This window comes from Pararge aegeria, chromosome 11 (genome assembly GCF_905163445.1).
Source record: "Pararge aegeria chromosome 11, ilParAegt1.1, whole genome shotgun sequence".
NCBI lineage: Eukaryota > Metazoa > Arthropoda > Insecta > Lepidoptera > Nymphalidae > Pararge > Pararge aegeria.
Genome location: NC_053190.1, coordinates 1,325,191 through 1,341,244, shown reverse-complemented (window position 1 = coordinate 1,341,244; position 16,054 = coordinate 1,325,191). Strand labels below are relative to the sequence as shown.

Here is a 16,054-nt window from a genome sequence, read left to right as displayed (position 1 = left end):
AACCCACGACGTGACGTAAATAAATGTTTGCAGCACCCCTTAGAAATGCATCTCATCATTTTGTGTTTTTGCCCTAACGCCAAAGTCCAAACGCTTCGTCGTAGGTAAAAATATAATCGCACCTTATTTATAATATCATATTGTCTACAGTTGTCTCCTGCCTTTTAATAATATGTCTTATTAAATTAGGAATACTCCATACGAAACCTATGCATGGCCAAATTCCCGGTTTGGTAAAAATCGCCACGTAAGAAAAAAGCGTTAAGCCATATACGAGCAAATTGATATAATCTAGGTGCCAAGCTTGACATCAAAAATTTATGATACTCAGTGGTCGAAACCCAGGAGTCAGATGTAAGCGAAAGTAGAGTTGGGTATTTTTTTATTTTACTAAAAGTTAGCCTTGTCTCACCTAGTGCTAGGTTTAGGTGGAAACTACCCACGTTCAATAGGAAAATTAAATACGGGTCAACGATTTAAGCAGGTGATACTTTCATTTCGGCTATCCATGAATGAATAGTTTTAAATATGAATTCCAAGTAAGAAGTATTATACCGGCTTTAAAAAACAAATAAAATATGGATGAATTTGCGAAATATCAATAGGCAAGTATTCAGGGGTCTACCAAAACCAAAAGTTACTATAAAGTGGGACACAGGACGGCACTTTACAGGACAAGCTCCTAACATGTCATGTGAAGTGTTGCTCTGTTATAATATACAGATTGTTTTTTGCAATTGCTTTCGTCTTACCATCAGGCGGGCAATTTGCATGGTCTGACAATTAATACGATAAAAAAGAGGAAATCCTATTTGCAATAATTCACACACATCCGATGTAAAACGTCTGAAAAGAAGCCTACGAGGGACGTCAGGAGTATTCTTATAAAATAAAATTACCAAGCTTTAAAAATAATTTATATTATATTAGCTGATACCTGCGACTTCGTTCGCGTGGATTAAGGTTTTTTATACCCACGGGAACTCTTTTATTTCGCGGGATAAAAGGTAGCCTGTGTTCTTTTCCATTTCAAAGGCTACATGCATGCCAAATTTCATCCAATTCCGTTCAGCCGTTTTTGCGCGAATGAGTAACAAACATCAGTAATTTCACATTTATAATATTAGTAGGATTGTGTAGCCATGGAAACTGAAAATATTACATATAAAATAATTTTATTGTTTTTTTTGAATTTGAAACTTACACTTAAAAGAAATGTAACATTACAGAAATATGATGTTTGTAGATCGCCCTTAGGACGCTCGAAGTATGGAAACAGTCCAAGCGTCACGTTCTGCTACTTGTCCTTGAACTTGGAAGATGCTTATGTAACTCTAGGCGTACGTAATACATGCGAACGCATAATGTGTTCCTAATTATTATAGGTAGGTACTTAATTTTAATAAGATTCTGTGCTACTATAGCTTCATAAAGGAAAACTTTAATACGCGTAATCATTTTTTTGCTACTAAGGAAGGTTATCTATCGATACCTAGTATAAGAGCAAAGATTCGTTTGGCTGTTTGTAATCGATTAACTCGTACTGTATCTGGCTCTGACCTAAAAAAAATGTTAAAATAAGAACTTTTATACGGTTTTTTTGGCAAAAAAAAATGACATTAGTTGCATTATTTGCATGATGCTTACATTTTGCAAAACATTGAAATCTAAAACTTTTTTATAATAATAATAATAATTTATTCACAAGAATGTAGGTAGATAGAGTTATTATAATATTAAATCGAATCGTGTACATTCTACCAGTTGGTGTATGAACATTTCACAATATCAAAAATGTTACAGTAATGAGATTAAAAGATTCATAATTTACTTTCATATTATATATTTTTTAAATAAATCAAATTAAATAAATGTTAGCACTGAATTATGAACTGTCTTAATATTAGCAAAAAGATTATTATAAAAATTTACGAAAAATAATAACAATAATAATAGTATAATAATATCACATTAGTCATTAAAGTAAACTAAGCATATATGTCTAATTAAAAATAATAAATTCGATATTAACTGTTATTACGTTTTTTTTATATATGTAACAGTTTTAAAACGTGTATTTTAACGTGCAAAAAAAGATATTCTTATTTCTATTGTTATTCTTTTTCAACAAATTTAACCAAATTTTACTCCATTAGAAAGCTATTTTACACGTTAGTAACATAGGCTATATTTTATTTTAGTAATAATAAAATTTCAGCCTGAAATAAAATAATGGTATTTGTAAAGCAAGCCACAAGAAAAAACGCTAACAAGATGTTTATTCTGTGCAATCATCCACGAATACGTACTACCTACGTATGCACTACAAAAAATATTGATCTTTAGACTATCTAAAAACTGTGTGCCTCGATCTACAGGAGGATGCTAAGGTTTATGTATCACAGCCACGTTTTTTATGTCGAAGATTATTTTATATAATACGCATACAAGATTTAGCCTTACTTAAGGATATTATTTGGATGCACAGTTGGTATATTGGTATTTGAGGGGACGCCTGCCATTGCAAGACGAGTAATCTGTCCTTTATTAGAACCATTCCATCCTATTCCCCAAGTTTGTAACACAATAAATAAATATACTACGACAATAGACACATCGCCACCTAGCCCCAAAGTAATCGTAGCTTGTTTTATGGGAACCGAGCTAGCTGATAAATGTTTTTATGAGTATAATTCACATAATTACTTATAATATAGGTACAGATAAACATCCGGACACTGGAAAACATTCATGTTCATCACACAAACCTTTTCCAGTTGTGGAAATCGAAGCCACGGCCTTGGACTCCACTGCGCCATCCGGGTGTCAAACCGGCACAGTTTAGGTTGTACTGTAAAATAAATAAATATTAACGTAGTTGCGAGAAATAAAATCTAATTGTACACTTTTCTCTTTACAGAGGCTCTCAAATGAATCTTTGCAACGGCGGGGCGGGAGCTCCGATCACAGGGTTGGTACCCAAGATACCCAATGGTTACGGCGACCAGAAGAAACCCATGGCGTCTCTCACCCACCTGCCCAAGCGTCCACCAGTAGACATCGAGTTCTCGGACCTGTCTTACTCCGTAAGTGAGGGCAGGAAGAGAGGGTACAAGGCGTTATTGAAGTGCATCAATGGAACCTTCCGGTCGAGTGAGCTGACAGCGATAATGGGGCCATCTGGTGCTGGGAAAAGTACCCTGATGAACATATTAGCTGGTTACAAGTGAGTACTTTTAAACCCACCGTCGAAATATTTGTTTGATTAAGGGTCTGGGTCACATGACGCATAAGGCTGGACCTTGATGCCGTTTACTGAATCATCATAGCGTGATAATTAATTCATTGTTGCGTCAACTATGATATCAATTAAACATGTTAGCAAATATAATACTGATTAACGGCAAGGGCATCCAGAAAAAGACTTTTATACCTACCTACTTGAACTTCTCAAATTCTGTGCCTTTTTGCTTTTTTGAGAACTGTACTCTCGAAAAAGGGTAGTTCCGCCTATCAATTAAAATAGGCCTTAGACTTTTATTCTTCTCTCATCATCATCATCATCAACCCATTCCCAGCCCACTTCAGGGACTTGTGCTTGGTCTCCTCTCAGAATGAGAAGGGTTATAAAAACCTAGTGGGTAAGGCATCGGCTTTCCTTTCGTGGAGACCGAGTTCGAGCCCCAGCATCACTAACTTTTCGGATTTATGTGCGTTTTTTATTTAAGCAATTTATATATCACTTTCTTTAAACACTGAAGGAAAACGTAGGAAACCTGGATGCCTGAGAGTTCTCCATAAGGGCGTATGAAGTCTAACAATCCGCACATGGCCAGCGTGGTAGATTACAGCCTTAAGCCCTACTCATTCTGAGAGCAGACCCATATTCTTCTCTAAACAAATATATTATATACCTACAGAATATTTTCATGAGAAAAAGTAAGACTTTTTGCTCGACTTGGCGTAGGATTGTTTCGTCCTTCGCATCGAACCTTAGGTATTATCAAACCGGCAAAAAGGGAAAGGAGTGTTTGATAGCCCGTGCATGATAATAGCGTTTTTCGTAACGCTTCGGGAACTTACTTGCAAAAGATATAGGCAACGGCTAAAGATAAAAACGACGCGTTGCTATAATTTTTCTAGCAGGAAACTTATTTAATAGTCGTCATAATCGATTAATCACGAATGCGTAATGCTTGTGGAGATTCCCATACGCACTTGTGTTAAGTTACTCGCTCCGACTGTTGAGACTGTCTGTCCAACTTGGATTACGCCAGGATCGACATTCTGTCTATCGGTACGCAATGCATGCGTTCTGTTACAGAATGCCTTGTTTTCTTTAAATCACGAAAAGCATAGCTGTTTACAGACATGAAAACATACCAACTGTACAAATATGCGATTCAGCGATGCTATGTAAAATACCTAACGATGCCTAAATGATTTATGACCATTGCCTAACTGTTTGTGGAACGTTGATTTGGATGGGCGCCAAACATATTTTTGATGGGGCTTGTTCGATAAAAAGGGCTTTGCTGAAGTTTGAACACTAGTTATTTCAGTACTGTACCTTCGTGATTTTGGTTAGAAAATGTACGCAATTGGTAGTTATTTATTTCACAATGCCTCCTCACGAAACGCCTAACATTCTGTAAGCTTGAAAATGTGTCTTAATGCCTTGGAATTAAGGTTAAAGCAGCACTAGATACGAACGAGTATAACAAAATGAATCAAACAATCGTTTGCGTAAAATACAAAAATTATTGTAAGGTTTGTTTTATACGCTGTTTAAGCTATTATAATATTCTAGAATAAGATTTAAAAAATTACGAATTTGTAATGAGATTTTGTATCACGGCACGCACCTCTTACTTTTCCAATTTATGTAAGTTTGAGCCACTAAATATGACTTTAATGGTGGAGGAAAACATGTCCTGAAGTGCAAGTTTAAAAGGCCAGCAAGGATGACTACGACTCTTCTAATTCAGAGGGGAGACCCGTGCTCTGTAGTGGGCCGTTACTGTGTTGATGATGATGTATAGTATCGATAACCAAACTTGTTTTTTTAAATTCCAGAACGTCGAACGTCAGTGGTTCCATCCTCATAAACGGAAAGGAGAGAAACCTCAGAAGGTTCCGAAAACTGTCGTGCTACATAATGCAAGACGACTGTCTCCTGCCACATCTCACAGTAAAGGAGGCAATGCACGTGTCAGCAAACCTGAAACTCGGGAAAGACATGTCAGTGAACGCCAAGAAGATTGTCATTGACGAAATCCTAGATATGTTGAGTTTAGCTGAAGCATGTGATACAAGAACGATTAACCTTTCGGGCGGACAGAAGAAACGCCTGTCTATAGCTTTAGAATTAGTGAACAATCCACCTGTGATGTTCTTCGACGAGCCAACTTCTGGATTGGACAGCTCATCGTGTTTTCAATGTATATCGTTACTGAAGTCTTTGTCCAGGGGCGGCAGAACGATTATCTGCACCATCCATCAACCGTCCGCGCGGCTTTTCGAGATGTTTGACTTTTTGTACACCCTGGCAGAAGGGCAGTGTATATACCAGGGACTTGTGCCTGGTTTAGTGCCATTCCTATCCTCGATGGGACTGCATTGTCCGAGTTACCACAATCCAGCAGACTACGGTGAGTGAGATTGAATTAATTTTGACGAATTCTTTAATGAAACGTACAATAACTGTTTACACTTAATTTTTTCCACTACTGCAACTTGAGGTGGATAACTGATAATAATTATAATTCGTCGAGGAATCGTACAGTTTCTTGTCGGCTCTTCTCGGCAGAATCTGCCTTGCCGAAACGGTTGTAAAGTTGGTGGTTGTAAAAAAATCTGGACCTTATCCGGTCTTAGGTAGAGTACTCAATAAATCGACAAATTTGATAGTTCGCAACTACCCGGCAAAACCTTTGTCAGATTATCGGGGGTCCACGGATGGCTTTACAAATAAATCTTTTGACGATAATTATGTCGATTACAGTGATGGAAGTAGCAACTGGAGAGCACGGGGACTGGGTACACAAGTTGGTGATGGCGGTGAACAAGGGCAACTGTGGTCGAGGGCAGTCCTCGACGTCATCATCCTCGTCCTCAGTACCACAGAACTTCAACTACAACAACCAGAATAAGAACAACGTTAAGAAGGAGGCTCTAGAGATTGTGATAGGTCAGTATGGAAACAATAGCTGATAAGATAATAAATGTTTTTGAAGTAAAACTTCTTTAGGCGTGACTTGGGAGTAACTCAGATCTTTTTTCTGACGGAATTAACGCTTTCGTCGCGTCTATGTGCTTTGGTGCATGTATGAAGTGCACGCCACTGCCTGAGCACTCACCGCTGCACAAAAAATGTTGTTATAATGTGATGCTTTGAGCTAACCGCTGTAATATTGTTTCAGATAAACCAACCTGCACTGTTATAGACATGTCTGAGCCAACCCTCAACACTGATAAGGAGAAGCAGATCGCTCTGCCCAATGCAACCAACCTGGCGCCAGTAACGTGCACCACATCCCTTTTAGATTCCAGCGAGAGTTTCACGAAGAAACCCGTGAACTCCGGCTTCCCTACGTCAGGCTGGAAGCAATTCTGGATCTTATTGAAGCGGACTTTCCGGAGTATTATGAGAGACCAGATGCTGACGCACTTAAGGCTATGTTCGCATACAGTAGTGGGACTTCTGATCGGGTTCCTGTACTACGACATTGGCCAAGACGCGGCAAAGGTTATGAGCAACGCTGGCTGTATATTCTTTACTGTGATGTTTACTATGTTCACGGCTATGATGCCCACGATTCTTACATGTAAGTATCTGATTTGTATTACTCAGTCATCATCATCACCATCATATCAACTTATTACCGGCCCACTACAGGGCACGGGTCTCCTCCCACAAAGAGAAAGGGCCCATTGGTGGACGCCACACACCTTTGAGAATATTATGGAGGACTCTCAGGTATGCAGGTTTCTTCACGATGTATTAACCTTTACCTATAAAGCTTTACATAGAAAAGTTATTGGTGCGGGATTTGAATTCAGCTCCACAACAGTGAACCTGAAGCCCTAACAACTAGAAGTATTTTGAAACATTTGTAATAAAAATAAATATCTTTTTTTTTCAATAGATTTTTTTTCTTTTTGTTTTCAGTCCCAACGGAGATGAGCGTGTTTGTGAGAGAGCATTTAAATTATTGGTATTCGTTAAAAGCGTTCTACTTTGCGAAGACTATAGCAGATCTACCGTTTCAGGTAAATATATCAGTAGGCTAATAACATCACTTATATAAAAAATATAATGATAAATGGTGAATCACTAAACATAGAGACCTCCACAGTTTTTCTGGGCGTGATCTTGGATAAAATGGTACAGTGGGGTGCCCATATAGATACACTAGCGGACCCCGAAGCATCCGGCTCCGCTTTCATCTCTCACAAGATAGAAAAATGAATGCTAAAATGTAAATTGTTGATGTTGGAAAAGAGCAACTGCTGAGTTTCTTGCCGGCTTCTTCTCGGTAGAATCTGTCTTCCGAACCAGTGGTAGAGTCACTACACACACACAGATTTGACGTTTCAAAAGTGCTTATATATATAGTAGGCCTAACTTGAAATAAATGAATTTTAATTTTTTTTGCTTAGAATTGTTGTTTTCATATCACAGTTTATATAACAAAAGTAACTTAAAGTCTTTAATCTAAGGATTATAATTCTGAATAAAATGCAAGCAATAAAAACGTGGTACTGCTTTATTTGTGAGATTATAGTAGACCTCTAGATTCATTTATAATGAGACGATACGCGATTAATTTATACCTGTTTCTGTTAAGTCGATAATTGTTAATATAAGCATTGTTGATTGTATATTATGTAAACAAACTTTTCATTACTTTTTATTATAAAGTTTATTTTAAAAAAGAATAACAACAAATGTATTAAAATTTATAAAAAACATATTAAATAAAAAGAGGTATTGTTTAAGTATGTTTGGTTTTATTATTTTTACATAACGAAAATATTATTTACATAATAAGACAAGTAAGAAGAAATACATGATAGTTATATTTCAGCGTTAGTATGAGGAGAATTTAAATTTTAATTCGCGTTTAAATATTTAATATATATATAAAGCAAATACAACATTCTAATTTTTCCATTTTATTCCATGTATCTGATTTATGCTTACCCTTTTTTTTTTTTTTCGTGGCGTGGTGGAAAAGCTTTATTGCGACCTCCATCCCTTGGGCAGGACGGAGGTTATGTGGGACTCCCTCTAAAGGGACCCAACCTAAAACCCAAACCAAAAACCACCACGGCATGTCCCTCTTGTTGGTTTTGTTAGACGCCCGGGGAAGCTTTATGCATACCCTGGCCGAAGACCCTGTGCACGCCACTGCGTCCTAGACCCTAGTCATTCTTAAGCAAGGAAGGTGCAAGTCGCTTCGTGCAGGTTTTTGGGATACTGACAATACAGGGATGTGAACCCGCCCGGTGTGCAATGTGAAAATGGTGAAGACATCCTCACTGTTCCACCCGTTTTAGGGCTTCTCACCTCACTTGTTATAACACCGTGCATGTCTTTATTGGTAGTGAAATAAATGATTTGATTTTCTCCATTCCAGATAGTCTTCAGTGGCGTGTACGTGATAATAGTCTACTTCATGACGGGGCAGCCGATGCAGACCGACCGAGTCCTCATGTTCACAACCATCAACATACTCACGGCGCTCGTCGCACAATCCCTAGGACTCCTCATCGGTGCCGCAATGAAGATAGAAACCGGAGTCTACTTAGGACCAGTCACAACCATACCCGTAGTCCTCTTCTCCGGCTTCTTCGTCAACTTCAACGCAATACCCAGCTATTTACAATGGCTGACGTATTTAAGCTACGTCAGATACGGTTTCGAGGGCGCCATGTTGTCGGTCTACGGCTACGGGAGGGAAAAACTCCATTGCTCCGAGGTGTATTGCCACTTCAGAACGCCGAGTCTGTTCCTCACGGAGATGAGCATGGACCAGGCCAACTTCTGGGTGGATGTGGGAGCGCTAAGCGGTTTCTTTGTATTTATTAGAATAATCTCCTATCTAGTGCTAAGGTTCAAACTGAAGATGATGCAGTAGATTCAAAGGCACAAAAAGCGCTTCGTGTTTTAAAGGTGATAATGATTTTTTTCCATTCAACCCTAACACGGTTAGCGTCATGGGCGTAACCAGTAATGTATCACATAAGAGCCTTTAAACACGACGTTGCACGGGCGGTTGAAACGCTGAAGATGCAACTGAAACGATAAAAACGAATTAAACTGTCGCAGCCTGTATAGGTTTGCACGCGTTTAAAGGTCTTGTTAGCAGGTTTGCATCCATGAAAACGTTGTGATGAGTAAAGGGAAAACTAAGAGAAGCGTTAACGTATGGAATGAACGTCTGCTCACAGAAATTGGCAAGAGATTTAAGATTGCACTCATGGTATTTAGAGATTGTGTTAGAAATTGCTACAAGTTTATTTTAGACGTGCGTCCATAGTACAAAAGCAGCGTTTTAATGTACAAGAGCCAATCTCTAAGCTCACGTTACCAAAGTGCACGCTTTTAACCGCCTAATGTATATTAGCTCTAAGGGATGAAAAGTTTTAGAATTGCAGTAGTATAAGTATGGGCGGTAACATACTTTTTAGACGTGATATTTGGGGAGAATTAAGCAAATAATTTCGACGTATTTTGCTACCGGGCACTACATAACAGGACACAAATACCCGTCATTACACACTACATGTGTCCGAAACTATAGAATTCCAACATAACAAATATCCGATACTAGGTACAATTGGGATAACTTTGATAATATATGTTGTTTCTTCAAGTTTCAAAAGTATGTTTCCGTCATGACTATGTATGAGATAACTATGAAATGGCTGTCTTATTGTCGAATTTCGTAATTTTTCTTCTGACAGATTTGAATAAATATGTATCAGAAGTAAAATGGTTGAAACAGGGAATGTCTGGAAGAAAATGCAGCATGGATTTAGAAGGGATAAACAGGAGGTGTCACAGTGTAGTATTAGAATACTGGTAGGTTCATATAATTCCAGTAGCTCGATCCAGTACAATTATTATTGTAGCGGTAGACTGGAATTGTCATGGTGCGTGTTTTTGTAGTAACAATTGTTACTTCAAACGATATCTAAAGGTCTATTCGCCTTTTTTTAAGTAATTATATCTACTAATTATTAGAAAAGCTTTGCGGTCCACTGGACTGCGAGTGACAAACTATCAGTGATAAATCAATGTAGGTAATCGATCGCGCCACGTCCATTGGCCTATAACAATTGCAGGCCAATGGTCGTGGCGTGATCATGGCTACTCATATCATAAATTATTAGTCAGTATATAATAGGTTACACTGAATCAAAAGGTAGCCAGTCCAGTAACTGGATTTGTTGCTTCAAATACGAATAACACTGCGGGAATCGAAACCATGTTAACATGTTTCCAGTTGCAATATCGGTGGAATAAAATGCTACTGAAACCATATGAACCGACCGGATAAATATTACCAATATTAGCGATATTTTTATAGGCTTAATACTAATATTTTAAATTGTGATGATGAAGATGTCCACCAGGCCACTTACGGCAACTGCTTGGTTTAGACTCCTAGTGTGTAGGGGGGCTTAGTTAGTAGGCATTGATATGATAACACTATGAGTGCGTTTTGACAACCTTCTTAACGCAGCGGTGTGATACGAGGCTTCGGCCACGGCTAGTTAGTAACATAATAGTGCAGACATGCCGCTAATATATTAAGCGTTCCAGTACAACAGCGAAACTTCAATGTGGTATAAGAATGCCATGCTATTTCAACGGTATTGACCATCAATGGACATCGCTGTCTTTGACTAGTTTTTTTTGATCCATGAAAGCAGTCCAGCGCTGACATGTCTGTGGGAAAAAAAGCGGGAGACCATAAACATTACTGAACGTATTTGTGAATTGTGATAAACAATAGTTGCCTAATTTATTTAATATATTGGAAGGTTTTGGGAGGCGATATAAAGCTTCCTTCGGTTACGCCCATGGTTAGCGATAATGCCCGACGTGTTTTGCTAAGGGGCAATTCACAAAAACGTGGCAGCTTCCGGCAGCGAAACTTAGTATAAGAGGGCATAACTTTTATTGGATTTTAAAGTTTGTCTACTCAATGACATACACACCTACAGAACATATTAATTTGCTTGATAAACCAGAAGGTTGAGAAAATAAAGTCATATTTACCTCTTACAAGGAATCTTTCAGTTAAGAGTAAAAAAATCTTAAAATCTTGGTTCCATGAGCAGTCAGACTAGCGACATAATATCAAAGCATTATTACTTACCAATTTTGTCTTAGTGTAAGTTTTCAAGTAATCTAGTATGATAACGGGGTAAACGTAAATCGGTCATTTTATACGGACCGCTACCGAAAGCTGCCAATCTGCCACGACAGTGAATTAACTCTAAGCGTTATTGTAGACAAAACTGACAGTTTTTTAACAATACCCGTGTCCACGGAACATATATTTTGTATTGTTATCATCTGTCAGTATTGCAAATTGTTGAGAAATTACGCGCCGGCGCAACTAGTTGTTACAGTAGGTTTAAAATAGTTTTCGAAATATATAGCTTTATAGAATGCAGTTCGACTCAGTCGATATGTTTCAGGCAAAGTTTTCATGGGTGGGCAAAGTTGACTCGGTTTGGGTGCCCAACTTTGCACAAAGCCTGTGTGTAGAGTTGCGCACCGTGCCATAGTGAGACCTTACTTTATCTTTTTTCGGTATTTCGACTAATGTACATTACTTTGTCTACTATTGGACAAAACATTAACAGTAGCCAGGTAAAACCAGCTACAAGTAATGCCTACACATATGTTGAATGCGCTTCCTCAAAGCACGGATATGTGTTGACGTCATCAATAACATAATGTCTGGCTGTAAGTCGTAATGTCGGTTGTCATTTAGTATACATATTTATTTGTATATTATGTCCTTTTAGTCTTTTATTATCAGTTTTGAGTGTGTATCAATATTATTTAATTGTTGTGCTTTATATACTTGCAATGAAGTTGGCATTGAGTATGACACGCGTAAGGCGATATAGTATATGAACTTTGCCCAGAGGCACTGTGCTTTGCCCGAGCAGTGCTGACTTTGCCCACCCCGCGGTATTTGCCCGTAACTGATATTAGTCTTTATACATAATTATTATAATATAAAAGTTAGGTTTAAGGTTTTTTCTAGATCGGGCCCATGACTTAATTTTAAGTTACTTAAATGATATTATTTGAATTATTATGTATTTATGAGATCACAACGTAGGCTTTTCTACTCGTACTTGTACGCTTGTGTGGGTGAATTCGTTGAGTGGTACTTGCGGTCTGTCAAAATTATTTTTGTGTGAGTGAGTGGTAGGTAAATTTAGTAAGTTTTTAGAGGGGTTATCCGTAGATACAGCTCTTATTAGCCTGCTATGTATTATAAAGTCCCCTTTATATAATAAAGGGGTCTATACAATATAGACAAAGATGTGCGATTTAGTGTCCGGTGCAATGTCGCGTAGAAACCTATTATGGGTATGACTACCATACTCCCTAACATGTTAGCCTGCTACTATCTTAGACTGCGACCAGGTGGGGTTGCAGTTAAGCGCTAACTTGTAGTGAAATAAAAATAAATATATAATAAATAGCAAAAGTTATAGTGAATGGACTGTAGTACACATATTTAATTACTTACATTGTACTTGCTTGGAAAAACTTAGTGTAGTGGTCAGCGATCGTAACGACACGTTTAGCATATTACAGCCCCTCTAACTTTAGTTAGTTAATATTACTAAAACACGATTTAATTTAAATTTTGGATTAACGGCAGCTCTTCTTTCCAAAGAAGTAACTTCGTTACTGGGCCAGCGTGATGGACTACGGCCTAAGTGGGGGGAGATCCGTGCTCTGTTATGGGCCGGTAATGGATAGATATGATCAACTTTGTTTTTCAACTGGCACTAAAGTATTATACTTACTTGAAAGATAAGGTTTAAACTTTAGGAAACTTATTTTGTTTTTTACAAACTAAGGCTAAAGTTTGTTACTGGTTCCACATCGCTTTATGGTGTATAATGATCTCACACTTACGTTTAGTGAAGGATTAGTAAGGTTCTTGACTTTCGATATATTTGTATCAGACAAATCAGCATCGGTGTTTAGAGTTTGGTCTCACATTTTGACGGTTAATACTTGAGTGGGCTGAGTTTTGCAGTGGTTCCAGATTTATTGCCCACCCGCAAAACAATCACCTATATATTTTTTGATTTAATACTTATGACTTTTGTTGTCAAATCGTTGTGTGCCATTGATGACGGCCGATTGGCGCAGTTTGCAGCGACCCTGCTTTCTGAACCCAAGGCCGTGGGTTCGAGTGGGTGATGAGCATGAATGTTTTTCAGTGTCTGGTTGTTTGTATGTATATTCTTAGTATTTATGTAATTATATTCATAAAAAAATATTCATTAGTCATCTTAACACCCATAACACAAGCTACGCTTACTTTGGGGCTAGGTGGCGATGTGTGTACTGTCTTAGTATATTTGTTTATTTATCATTTTATTTTGTCTCCGAAATAATAAAGGTACTTTCACACAGTCTTAGTTCTTACACTAACCTTGTCTGGATCTGTACCCTTTATATGCATTAGAATCGTAGTAAAGTTGATAAAAATAATAATTCCTTTCTTTTGAATTTTATTCATACACACTTAAGTCCTTCACATCATATCAAACTTAAAACTTTTGGTCCGTTTTACTTTGACTTTATACAGTTCTAAAACTAGATAACGACCACTTGCTTTTTTAACAAAAAGGGTACTGAGAGTAAAACGATATAGATTATTGTTAGGGTTGGGTAAAAAATTAAACTGTGGACTGTGGTTTATTGTTGGCTTGAAGCCAAACTATGTTTTATGGTTTAGTTGACTCCTGTTTTACTTACTTATTGATGTGCGCATTAGGTTTGTTTATATGTAGAGAGGGAGATGTATAATAGAGAGGGACAGGGATATATCGTAATTCACTAATACTACTATCTCTTTCCTTCATCATCTAAACATAAAGGGCATAATTAATAAACGTGACACAACGTCGGAATTGTTGTGCAGTATGTTGTCACACATCAAGTAACAGGGAAAAATCACTACGTAGCGGTAATAAGTTTTAAGATTGTATTTCTTGAAAATATTACATAAATTCCTTTGATAGAGAAAACAATCAACTATTTCGTAGTTATGCTGCGTTTATTAATAATTGGCCTTTTTAGCTTAGCTTACAGGTATTGTCGCGTATTATATAAGTTTACAATGCCTGGCTATGCTTTACTGATACTTATTGGTGTTACAGACAGACATTTGTATTCTAAGATAGAGACTAATTTTAGGTATAACGTTGCCTTTAATTCCGGTAACTGGTTAGTTTAATGTATGTTTGGTTTTAGATATTAATTGAAGTAAAATATTTTTGTGCTAAGTTTCATAGTTTTGACAGATCGTAAAGTATTGGCTGGCGTACCTACATATCTACTCAATTTACATTCTAGTTTTTAATTAGGAATTTATAGTACCTTTCATTACGCTAAACAAGTTTTGGTAATTCTCTATGTCTATTCTTAATTACCAGTATTTATTAATAATAAACGACTGTGATTTTTATAAAAGAAAAGCGTTTCTCTGTTGTTACCTTTTCAAGTTCGTCTTTTTCAGCAGACTTTAAAAAGGGAGGAGGTTCTCAATTCGACTGCATGTTTTTTTTAATATTTGTTACTCGATTACTCCGCCAATTATAAGCCGATTTTTATGATTCTTCTTATGTTTGGTAAGCTATACCTCAGTGGTGGTCTATTTTAATTTGGTAAAGATTTGTTATAGGGTTCTTGGACAGGTCGAGGGAACCCCTCAAATATTATATGCACACTTGTAGCAATTTGAGTATTTTTTAAAGGAACTTGTGCTAAACTTAACTTGTGGAAATATGGTCAAGTGGAACAGATGATGAAGACTACGGATAGACACCGTTACTATATTATATAGGAATAAATATTTTTTAAATTTAAGCCGGTGACAAATAAATAAAATGTGGAAAGTTACTATGTATAGATCATATACCGGCAAGACACTCAGCAGATTGCTCTTTTCCAACATCATTATATAGTTTAAGTTTTTTTAACAATCTTTAGATTTTTTCTGTTTTGTGAGAGTTGAGAGCGGAGTGGCCTGCTTTGACCTTGTCTTTAAGGAATCGTGTAGTAACCACGATTTGTTAAAAGTGTTTTAATATATTGTTTAAACTTGGGTAAAGGTAGATCTAATATCACCTTCGGTATCATGTTATAAAAGCATATACCCATCCCCACAAAAGATTTCTGTACTTTTCTCAGACGATATGCAGATATCAGTAATTTATGTCCGTTTCTAGTAAGTCGGCTGTTTATATCGAAAAATGAAAAATGTGAAATTACAAACACAATCACACAAATACATTGGTGAACGTCGATTTGTGAAAGGTAAGTGCATGCCAAGGAATCTACATTGATAAGGCTTAACTTACCAATGTCTTGTCCGTCATAATGAAAATTAAGATTAATTTTGCTATACTCCGCGAAAAACAGGAGAATCTGTATGGTGTATTTTATAATTTCTTTAATTTTTATACTCCACAAATCTTCGGCAATGTACCCTCTACGCACATCTTCGGCAATGTACCCTCTACGCACGTTTCGCTCTGAAACCGGAGCATCTTCAGGAGATGTTGACTGAAGTCATCATTGTAAAGCCAACTCCTATACAGATTCTCCTGCTTTTCGCGGAGCATAGGAAATTAATGTTAATTTTCATAATATATCTTGGATTTCCGCAAAGGAAATCCAATGTCTTGTCCTTCATTACTGAGAACGGGCATAAGACTGAGTTAGTCAGTTTTATGTTGCGTTTTGTTTCATCTTCATCATCTTAAGTTC

The 16,054-nt window shown here is 37.2% G+C and overlaps 1 protein-coding gene across 1 annotated transcript in view; it reads left to right on the top strand.

The window, feature by feature from the left end:
- Positions 1-13,116, top strand: part of LOC120627720 (ATP-binding cassette sub-family G member 4) — a 68,852-nt gene extending 55,736 nt beyond the window's left edge. The window contains exons 3-8 of the mRNA XM_039895743.1: positions 2,921-3,226; positions 5,077-5,651; positions 6,005-6,190; positions 6,423-6,827; positions 7,172-7,272; positions 8,643-13,116. Coding sequence (XP_039751677.1) covers positions 2,921-3,226; positions 5,077-5,651; positions 6,005-6,190; positions 6,423-6,827; positions 7,172-7,272; positions 8,643-9,143 — 2,074 coding nt within the window. The 3' untranslated portion in view covers positions 9,144-13,116. The remainder of the gene's footprint in view (positions 1-2,920; positions 3,227-5,076; positions 5,652-6,004; positions 6,191-6,422; positions 6,828-7,171; positions 7,273-8,642) is intronic.
- Positions 13,117-16,054: the final 2,938 nt, after the last annotated feature.